At 25.7% G+C, this 12,590-nt stretch overlaps 1 protein-coding gene across 1 annotated transcript; it reads left to right on the forward strand.

Moving 5' to 3' along the window:
* Nucleotides 1-665: 665 nt before the first annotated feature.
* LOC114126955 (dual specificity mitogen-activated protein kinase kinase dSOR1) lies at nt 666-5,920 on the forward strand. The gene is made up of 8 exons (XM_050200519.1): nt 666-879; nt 952-1,180; nt 1,541-1,653; nt 1,729-1,837; nt 1,911-2,087; nt 2,171-2,357; nt 2,577-2,746; nt 4,608-5,920. Exons 1-8 carry the CDS (start codon nt 779-781, stop codon nt 4,725-4,727), a joined length of 1,206 nt encoding a protein of 401 aa, XP_050056476.1. The 5' UTR covers nt 666-778; the 3' UTR covers nt 4,728-5,920.
* The last annotated feature ends 6,670 nt before the right edge of the window (nt 5,921-12,590 follow it).

Consider the following 12,590-nt stretch of genomic DNA (forward strand, 5'->3'; position numbering starts at 1 on the left):
GTTATAATTACAGAAAATGTAAAAAAATATAACTTACATAATATCATGAAATATAAGACGTAACGTCCCGGAAAGGAGATTAAATATCCTCAGGTACCTATAAAAAAACTGCCCGATTAGTAAAACTGAGACGGTTAAGTAGTTAATTGTCTAAATGGTTACTACAATTACTGACCATATGACCATTACAAATCTACCATCAATGATAATGAATATTTATTTAAAAATTTCTCACTATTACTATTTGTTTAAAGAACATAATATTTTTAGTGAATTAATAATTTTGTTTTACTTGAATCGGGATTTGGGATCACTTCATTTTATTCAACAAATTTGATTTCCTGTCCTTTTTCTAATGATTTCAATTCCCAAGTTTCACTTTAGTTCCAATGCATATTTGTTTGATGAAAATTAATTTCTAATAACACTTTTCTCATATTTCCATATTTATCTATAAACACGACTATTCCACCGAATAGTTAAATCTATTCTGTGGCTAGATTTTTGTTTAATTGTTTTATGATTTTTTAATTAATAATTATTATTTATTAAATTGTTGAATAGTGCTTTTGGAACAATTCTTCATTCGTACCACGGACGTGGTTGACTTGAACCACATCGAGTTCTTAACCATGATGGATAAAATCCAAATTGACTTTGGTCCTAAACATATTCCTTATCATTAATACAACGATAACGTTACCCCGTCAAATATCAATCATTCATCATTATAGGAATTTTTCTGCTGAGTGCTGGGACTTTTAAGAAACTAACAATTATGTCGAAAAACAAATTAAACTTGACCCTTCCTCCTGGCGTGGCTGACAACCAACAGCCTGTGTCACCATCTGCACCATTATCGGCAGCATCGGACGCAGGGTAAGTGGAACACAAAGACTAAAAGTAACTGTTGAGTCTAGTTAGTTCACATAATTTTTATGTACGTTACAGATGCGACAAATTAAGTGTAGCAAGTTTACAAGAACAGTTGGACCGAGTTGGAATGGACGACGAACAACGAAAACGAATGGAATTGTTTTTATGTCAAAAAGAAAAGATTGGGGGTGAACTAAGTGATGCAGACTTTGAGAAAATGAAAGATGGTGAACTAGGTGCTGGCAATGGTGGAGTAGTCATGAAAGTCAAACACAAGTCTAGTGGACTTATTATGGCTAGAAAAGTAATAGAACTTAGCCATCTCAATTTATTCTGATGTGCACAATATTGTTTTATATTTAAGCCTCTAAAATTTATTATAGAAACAGTGGCATAGCCAGGGGAGTTTAAGGGTTCAAACCCCTTCTTTGGCCTATTGAAAAAGGGAGGATATTATTGTTCAATCCATGTTTTTATGATCTATGATTTATACTGACAATATATTTTAGTAATGTGCAAAAAGATAACCCCACCCCCTTGGGGCAATTCCTGGCTACGCCATTGCATAGAAAATTATAAAATACATTATCTGGACCCAAGAGTATTATATAATTTCCTCACTTTTATTTTTATATATATTTAAATATTTAAACTTTATTTTTAGCTCATACATTTAGAAGTAAAGCCTGCAATAAAAAAACAAATTATTCGTGAACTTAAAATTTTGCACGAATGTAACCACGCACATATAGTTGGTTTTTATGGAGCATTTTACAGGTAATAGTATTGATGTTATTAATTTATAAATAATAATTTATTTAATGTATTTATATAATTACCATATGATTATAGTGATGGTGAAATTAGTATTTGCATGGAATACATGGATGGTGGTTCCCTTGATCTCATATTGCAAAAAACTCGAATACCTGAACCAATGCTTGGAACTATAACTGCTGCTGTAAGTCAAAAAACTATGATTTTTTATTATAAAAAAAAAAAATGTATTTATTAATTTTTTAATATTTTTTTAGGTTGTCAAAGGTTTGATTTATCTACGAGAACAACATTCAATTATTCACAGAGACGTCAAACCCAGTAACATTTTGGTAAACAGTGCAGGAGAAATTAAGATATGTGATTTTGGTGTGTCTGGTCAATTAATAGACTCCATGGCTAACTCATTTGTTGGTACTAGATCATATATGTCTGTAAGTTATATACATATAAAACCCCTATAATAGAACTTAATTTTTAATTTTCATAACTAATTTTATTATACTTAATTTATAAGCCTGAACGACTACAAGGTACACAATATACATTACAAAGTGATATATGGTCCTTGGGATTATCATTAGTTGAAATGGCTATTGGAATGTATCCCATACCTGCACCTGATGCTAAAACTTTAGCATCAATATTTGGACCTAGATCTCAAGCGGCTGAAACAATAGAAAACATTGAAGGTGATGTCTTCGGTAAGAAAGTTTCAAATGGATTATAACATATTTAGTGATTGATTATTAATATAAGTATAAGTATATTATTATTATAAGTCAACTTTCATTCTCATTCAACATTTAAATTTTTTTTTTAATGTTTATAAAATACTTTTAAAATATTAACATTTCTCGAATATTTTATGAGTTCTTAATGTGTATAGTTTTCTTATTTATATCCATATGGTTTTATCTTAGCAAATGGAAATGGACCAAGGCCAATGGCTATATTCGAACTCCTTGATTACATTGTTAATGAACCACCTCCAACATTACCAGCTGGTATATTCTCTGATGCCTTCAAAGATTTTGTAGACAGATGCTTAAAGAAAAATCCCAATGAAAGAGGAGATTTCAAAATGCTTATGGTAAGATATAATTGTAACTAAATATTAGTTTCTGTTTTAATTATTGGGTTTGGATTTAGAAGCATATATTTTTAAAAAATTCTTGAACTTAGTCACTGAAATTTTTCTACACTTATCTTAATTCAAAAAATTGAATTGTCAATTTAAACTATATTTTGCTTATGATTTAATTTTTTTTAATTATAATTATTGATTCATCTGAATTGCATTGACAGATAAATACATTGTTTATGTTATAAACAATTTGATAAAAAAAAAAAAAAAAATGTTGACATTAAAAACAAAAACATAGTATAATATCTATGAAATTAAAATTATAATCACATTGAAAAAATAAACATAAACTATTATCAGTTGTCTATTTAAATAGTAATTAATTAGTTATCTTCTTAAATTTAATTAAACTATTAATGAGTTTCTTTCCTAATTATATTTAATTATATCAAATCAAAATAAGTTCTTATAATATGTTAAAAATTGTATTAACTCATTAATCATATCTATCAACTACAACAAATAATTTAAATGTGCGTTAAGTCAAGACCTGTAATTTATAAATAATATAGAAATTTAATCAAAAATTTACTGTCTTTCTGCAAGCAACATAAAATTGTACATTATTAATGTTAAGATGAATGTTTAAAATTATTTAAATGAAAAAAATTTATTTAAACAAATGGTAAATAAAATTTAAAATTTCTACTATCTAACTATCAAAGTGAATTTTAATTTTGATTCTAATAAATAATCTATTTAACTAAAAACTTGAGCTTCTATCAGTAAAATTTTTTTTATTGTAAACAATGTTTCATTATTGAATTCAAATTAAATACATCGTAAGTTAACTACTAAATGACAAAGTATACTTGTAACCTAATATATAACAGAGCGACTTCTGGACATTCCTTGTTTTTAATGGTGTGAAATGTTAATAGTACTAACACCAATTATTATTTTCTGTTTTATTCAGTGGAATTTATTGTTTAAAACAATATTTAATGAGTGTGTCTTAAAACTACAAATGTATGTTAAGTTATTTATATAATATACAAAATGTAGTTGATTTTGATAAAGTGATGTACAGAAAATAATTTTTTTGGTGCAATTTTATCTTGATTATATTTTATATAGCTTTTTATCTATATACTAAAATGTTAAAATGTACCTAACCACATACATTATTGCCTAATCTCAACTTATTGAACTTAGGTATGCATTGAATTATTAAAATTAATATATCAAATTTTAAGGGTTAGTTCTTAATACAATTATTACTAGTATAATAGATAAGCTACACACAATTTATCAAGTTTGTAAAATTAACTAAATATTCAAGCAACATTTACTGATTAAAATTAAATAAAACAAACTTGTTACTTAAATAATTTTAGCATTAGAATTTAGAAAGTGTACCTATACTGAGTGCTCCGAAAGAGTGCAAGTCGGGCTATCAAGTTCTGCGCATCCTCCTGTATCTCCTTGCTATCAAATCTGGTTTCCCTATCACAGAGTGACGTTTAGGGATGCACAGTAAAACCGATTTTGGTCACCGCTGACTTGCTCTCTCAGCGCACTCAGTATAATGTTTAATTTATTAGTATTTTTTTTTTTTTTTTTCATAATTTTTAAAATGTAACAATTATTAAGTGGTAGGTATAAAATAAAATATAAACTTTAAACTTTAAGACATATCAACAGAACACTAACACTTAATGACTATAATCATAATTTCTAAATTTGTTCACTATTTGTATAAATTAACTATTAATAATATAAATATTATAAATATATTATTAAGTCAATAGTATATATATTTAATAGTAAAACAATGTGTTAAAATAACTTTTTTTATATTTTATAGGATCATCAATGGATTAAGAAAGCAGAAAGCGAACCAGTTGACATCGCTGGATGGGTTTGTAAGATAAAAGGTTTAACTCCAACTACTCCAACCAGAATGGCATCGAATTCAGCCTCATGAGTCTGCTCACTGCTCCTAATACAAAGGCTCACTGCTGTGGACTCCTATTTAGACAGAAATGTCTAGAGGTGTGCCCCTCCCAAGCTTAATATAATATAATTGCTTTTGCCAAGAAATTGTTTTGATCGTGTTTATGTAGCCTTTAATAGGGTGGTTATTACATACTATATAATTATTAATTAGGAAATTGAATGTAATTTTATAATATTATATTAGGGATAATTTATAATTAATAATCCCAAGGGTGTTTTTTTTATAAACTTTTCTACGTGTATTGTGTGATGAAAGCATTAATTTCTATTTCCATTGTTAAATTGTACTAGTTTGTTGTGTTTTTTAACTTTATAGCCTATTGCCTGCTTCTATTCACAGGCCTAAGTTTGGTTATGATAGGCATAATATACATTTTTGTCTTGAAGTTGACATGTATCAAGCTTAAAATATTAGTAGAACATATTATAATTATTGAGCAAATAAATAATTTGATTTAATTTAATCAAGTTCTAAGAATTTTTTTAAAAATTAATATGTGTGATCTATTATGCTTTTAATTCTAACATTTCCAACATAATTCAGTGATTTTTTTTTGTACATTTTTTTTTTACTGTTATGTAGATAATTAGTTTTAACATTTATATTTATTTTTATTACATTTTATTTGCTAAATTTAATTGTCCAATGTAAATACCTTTATTTATTTTAAGTTCATAAGTTGTTCCTGCTACTTCAAAGTGCACCCCTTTAACTCACTTTCTTTTTCATTTTACCATCCATTTACTAAAGTACCAGTCTAGATTTATGCGATTGCTTTTAATAAATATTTAGTAATCTTTGTTTTTAAATTGTTTATCCGTATGTTCATTGTTCATTGTTTTATATTATGATGTTACTTTATTTATTTAACTGTAATGATTATTATTACATAGAATAGTAATAAATGTAAAATAATCAAAATTACATTGAATGTCTTGGCATATCATTAGGCCAATGGGAGCCGTAGTAGCAGGAGCAGTAAACTATGTATTATTATACTATAATATTTAATGACAAAATATTGGGATGAAAACCATATGTCATAATTTTATTCCTAAATATAATTATAACTATTATTCATACTATATAAATGTATCATAGAAAAAATATTATACATTTTTTTTATTATTATTTAAATTAATAAAACAATTAAACAAATAGTTCAGTTGAAGTATTTTTGTAGTTTAGTACCTATACCTGGAAATTTTTCACTCTGTGTTATATTTCATTGCTTTCTTTGTATTATATTTTAAAGTATTTACTTTATTCTAACATCAAAAAAATATGTTTACTAATATTTGTGAGAATGATCCTTCTATTTTTATATAGACCTTGAATGATATTTATTTACTTATAAATAACATAATTATTAACTAAAAAAATTATAATTTCCTTGAAAATAATATTTAGTGGTGTATGTATGGAAAAAAATCAAGGTTTAAGAGTGTGTCTAATTTATCTCCGTATCAAAATCTAATGTATAAAATAAATGCAGATTTCTTTTATCTACTACATTATGACTGCATATAAAATGAGTAATACATAATCCTTGTATAAAATGTATTCAATGAAATGCATCAATATCAATTATCTAATCGAAGCCTTGACGATTTATATGATTATAATTTATATGGAATAGCATGTAAAAAACTTAAAAATGAAAGAATGTCTAAGGAGTGAAAGTTATATCACATAAGTAAAAAAGTTCATCTTCACATCTTACAATTAAAATAATATTATCAGTGACAATAGAATAGCATATTCCCATTTAAATTTATTATAATTAAATCATTTCTAAACATTAAAAATTTAATCAATTATTGTACTGCTGTCTGTTATAATATGTATCATAAAATTGACATATTATTTTGGATTGGTGTTAACATGTCACATTATAATATAATATGTAGGTAGGTACTTTAATATTATTTGAATTTCATCTCGTTTTATATATTCAAAATTATTGCTTATTTGCATATGAATTATCACCTTCAAATTTTGATGCAATTATTTATACAAAGCCCAAGACCGAGAGTATAATAAGTACAATAGGTACAATATTCATAGTGTAATGTAATGATTTTTTTCTGTGAATGAATTGACCTACAATAATATTTAGTTTGAATAATTAAAATAAACATATTTACATTTATAGATTGTTTTAAAGTATTTGTATAACTAGTTCTATTCATGGTTATTAGTTAATCACCTTAAAATATAATAAATAATTCAAATTTCTTTATCGGTAGATTTAAACATTACATTTTAAATACCTATTTGCATAGCTTAAATAAATAAAAAAAATCGATAATTTAAATTAGTATTAAAAGTTTTAAGTCATTTTATATAGGGCCAGCCATATTATAAACTTAATATTGGTACATATTATTTAGTAAATAATGTATTTTTAATAGTTAGAGTACCTACAAATTTCGATGCCGAAAAGTACATTTTTTTTTAGTGGTCTAGGACAATGCTATCCAAGTAAGTACGTAATTTATTTGATTTAACATAAACTTCAAAGGGTTACCTAATTTGTACTATTTGCTGTTTTCCATTTTTAGACTATTTTATATATTTTTTTCAGTAATTTTATTAATTTTAGTGTATACATTGAACGAGATTACTTCACTACGTTTGTAAAACCATTTAAAAACTTTAAACACACACAAATATATAGGTATTTAAAATATTTTTTCTCCAATGCACTCTGCACAATGAACGCATGGTTTGTGACATTATCCATCTAGGCCATCTAATCTTTAACTGCCCCAGTCTATCACAGTATCACCCCAACGGGCCCAACGTAACCTATATTAATATTTTTTACCTAAAAAATATTGTGGCCGAGTTTGTAATAGATCTTTTAAACAGTTTTCTTCTTCGGCCAAAAATTACAATTGACCTATTTGGGCACTAGGTCACAGATTATCTTTAGGACTAGGGTGTGTTTTCCGGCCCTGCAGGCTGCAGTAATGATTAACTTATGATTTATGTTACTTAACAAAAAAAAAAAATCTATAGTATAATACGAATCATTCTAATATATACATATTTAGTATCGGATCTAGGATATTTGACGCCTAGGGCTAAAAAAAATTAAGCGCCCTTACACAGTATTAGTGTGCGGGTTGTTAACACTTAAGGGCGCAGTATAAGGATACTAACAGCGCCCGGGGCAAGGATACCCACTTACCCCTAGATCCGACACTGACTATATCAATTAATAATTATATTTTAACATATTTATATGAACTTGCAGACTGTAGCAGAACGTTACTGGGTGTTTAAAATTAAATAAGTAGGTTGGTAAATACTCAGTTTTAACAACTCTTTTCATTTATAAGTTTTATTTAATTTAATTTTTTTTTTTAAGTAATAACATTTAGATTATTACACTTACTAATCAGTAATTATCAAAGACAGATAACGGGCAATGAATCGAACATAAATACAACAATAACATGACCATTGATAATTGGTTGTTTTATTAATGCAGTGGTAAACAGGCAAATTTTATTAATCAAGCATTTAAATATACCTACCTACTGATGTTCAATTTTGAATTGTAATAAAAACACAGCTAAATCGAATAAAATATTTTTCTATATTTTATAAAAACTTATCTAAGTACCTATAAGTGCATTACCTAATAAATTTCGATTACTATTAGTTAGGTACTATTTGTGATAGCTATTAGGTAATTGTATTTAGATTTTAGTCAATAAATAGGTAGTACCCAAGTATCCAATGGCTGATTGGTTTAATTTTATTAAAACAACTGAAAAATCTATGAGCTTAAAGAATAAACTATCCTATTACTGAAAATTATTATTGATTATTTAACGTCAGTCTGCACTTCTACAGTCTCTACTTTTATCAACTCGGATCTTATTATTTATATATTTGATAAAGATATAATGAACTCCGCTAAAAATCTATTCTTATACTTTTGTTGAAACTAAAGAAGGTATTATTGTACTAGATAAGTACCTAATACCTGTAAATTATTATTATATTATATCGAGATATTAAACAGTTCAAAATGAAAATAGCATACCATTAACCAATATTATCAGTTATCATAATGACTTTTGTACTTGAATTGTCCTTTTGTTCTTATTTTATATCGAGTTGGTATTTTTGAAAAACATTGAACGATAACGTCGATATCTATGTAATTAAACGAACAAATTTAATATAATATAATTATGCTTATACATACCACATACGACATAGGTGATAGGTACATATGTTACATTACATATAATTATAATACATGTATATAATATAGATACTGTATACCAATCTTTTATTTTTAAATCTTTTACCAGTCGTCGACATTTTAAGTTGACAAGTTGTAGACAACAAATTGTCATAAATATGAAAACGTGACGATGTAGAAATTTGGTAAATTAACCGTCTGAATATAATAACCAAGTATAGCATTATTGCCTGGTAGGTATCTAATTGGGCTAATGTAGATTGTAGTCATCTTACTACCACTACTACTACTGATGGAGCAGACATTTTTTAATATAATTTTTGGATTTGTTTTAATCTTCATAAATATACCTCGATGTCAATTATAATTTATAGTTAAACATTTTTGGTTTAGAATTTTAGATCTTAATATCTGTTAAAAATGATAACGTTATTAAGTGTTTTGTAGTAAATCGTTAAATCGTGACTATCCACGCTAAATACAATACAAAGGTTCATTGACTTTTATTATCTTTTAGGATTTGCTTACATTCCTCTTTATTTTATCCTCACATTAATTATTCTCGTGTGTTCGTATATGGTATTTTGTAAGTTTATTAAATTCTTATATATTTTTTTTTTTTTTAGCAAATAATAAATTGTTCTATTTTGCAGTATCACATGAATTGCGATTAAAAGTACCTACTTAAATGATGTTACAGTTTTATATCAATTAAGTTAATTGTTTGTAAAACCATACAAGATTCACGTTTATTTTTGTTTGTTCATTTCAATTCCCTGACTAATCAGTTATCAGTTCAGTTTATTTATTTCTTTACCTATACTAAACAGTTGGACTTTATTATAAATTACAATTACGGTTAATGAGATTTAATAATTGTTATTTTTTAAGCTACATCACAAACAAAAGTGGGGAAATCACTCTGCTAGTGTCGAATATTGAGTGTATTTCATCATTGAATAAGTCACTATATAATGGATGTGTTAAATTTAAATTCAATAATAAATCATTGCACACACCTTTTCATGGTAAGTGTTAGGTGGATAATGGATATTTTAAAAATGGGTTTAGAAAGGTGCGTTTACCGTGAATGAGTTGGGTAGGTGTACAGAAAATGTACAGTACCTAAAGTACTATTACTTACAGAAATAATAAAACGTTTTCAAACTTGGTTTTCGTAATGAATAATGACCGACTCCGTTCAAATTACCCGTTAAATACAAACTATAGCTTGTAAGACTAAAAAAGTCCCACACTAGAAAAAAAAGTGCCGACGTAAAACTTCCCACCTTTAATAATATAGACTTGATTTTAGGTGTTTTATTTGTGTAACGATTGGAAATCGAACACATACTGATAATCGTTTCGATATAAATGATAAAATAATAATAAATATAATAATCGATATAATGATAAAATGTTATACATTTATAATGAAATAACATAATATTATATAATAGTCAATAATACATAAATATAAAATTATTATAATAATAAAATTTAAAAAATAATATTTTAATCGTACCTCTTTCTTATATTATAAATTTATAAGTTATAACTTACGGCTGTTAAAAAATGTAACATGCCGATTTTACCCATTTGTATTTGTGTACATAAATTTTGTAGACATGTTTCTACGGTCCGAATTTGTCCTAGTTTTCTAATTATTTTTGAATCTCCTACAGCATCCAGATCTACATTTTTCACAACTTTTATCCGGGACTTTTTTACTGAGACTTTTTTTCCGTTTACCGGCGCACATATTATAACTGCACACAGCTGTTATTTTGTTTTTATTACATATTTGAGTTTAAAATGATTTTGCGTTTTATTTATTACAATCTTATATAAAAATATTTTTTAATAAAATGAATACTTTCAAACATTTTTTTAAAATTGATTTATTTATTTATTTTTTTTTTACAGGTAGGTACATGTATCCACGTTATAGTTATAATATGTATATAAATTTTAAATTCTACACGGATCGTTCAATGTATTGATTTTTCAATTACTTTTTTTTTTGTGTTTAAAATAATAAATTTTGAAGGTATTCTTCTAGAAAAAAAAATATCTGCTAATCAACTTTGACAGAATTTTTTTGTATACAATTATACAAATTTCCAATTGAATCTAGATAGGACTTTTGAGAGTTCAAAATTGAATATTTTCAGGACTTTTTAAAATAATTAATATTACTTACATAATTTAAGTGATTAATGAACCAACATTTTACGAGGAAACTGGTATCATTGTCTACTGCGCCACTCTACTCAAAACTCAATTAGTTTAATCCTTAAATTTATTTATAGGTATGAAACTAATTAATTACCTAAATACTATCATAGAAAATTCAATTTTTATATGTATTGAAATCTTAGAAAAATATTCTGCTTTCGACTTTGAAATATTATACTAAAATGCAATCATTTAAAATAGTAAAAACTAAAACTGTAATAATATAAGAATAATTTAAGAACATTAAATAAAAAATTTAATTTATTTTTCAAGCAAAGCAGTTTACTTATAAAGTAATCACTTCGTGTTTCTGTATACTCTTAATATACTTGCAATATATAATATACATTGTACAATCATACTACATAGGTACCTTGTATTACCTAATAGTTAATACAACGATAATGATGACGTGATGGAAGTACCAATAAGTCATTATTATTTTAATTGTCCGAATTTCGTTTACAGACCACGTGCAAGATTAAATATTTGCGTTCATAAATAATATAAATCATTATATATCATGTCTATATAATATGAAGATATAAAGGATATAGCCGATATAGGTAGCCGTAGTATTCACATAATTCGTGTTCGTGCCGGTATAGATATTATTTAATGTAAGATATACTTGTTATTTCAAAAACTATTGATGTTTTTAAAAATATTTCTTTTGCATGTATTTAAATTGTTAAAAACCAAAATTTTTTTAAAAAATGGTATTTTTTTATTATTTATTATTATCTTTAAAATTGCACATTTTTTTAACGACAACATGCATTTTTGATTCCTTATTTCAAAACGTAATGTTTTTTGGTGTACTTTGGTATTTCAATGATTAAAAATGGATGAGTAAATTATGATTAAGGTTTGGGTGTTGTTGCACATTTGCATGTTTTTTGCATGTGTGTTGCTGGAAAATATCAATTCCAGGATTCTAAGAAAAAATAGCACACGTTTATAGCGTATATTTTTGAATATTTAGTGATTTTGTAGTTTTTAGAGCATATCATAGTTGATTATTTATAATACAATTTGAATATTCGATAACAAAAAACTAATACATTCATTTTGAGTATTCTCTGTAAAAACCCGAAATAGAATGTAATTTAATATGCATAGCCACGTATAATAGTATTTACGTTCATATTTTGAATTTATATTATGAAGTATATTATGAAACTTAAAGCTCTAGATAATTTATTTTTATCTGAAATTCTGAAACATTATTTGCAATTATTTTTTGCAACCTTTATCGTAAATAAATTGGAGAAATCTGGAAATGAAATCAATATTGCAGAAGTATTTCAAAAATTAAATTATTTACCTAGTGTAAACAAAAGAAAAGCAGATTTGATATAAATTTG

Source organism: Aphis gossypii, chromosome 2, assembly GCF_020184175.1.
Source record: "Aphis gossypii isolate Hap1 chromosome 2, ASM2018417v2, whole genome shotgun sequence".
NCBI lineage: Eukaryota > Metazoa > Arthropoda > Insecta > Hemiptera > Aphididae > Aphis > Aphis gossypii.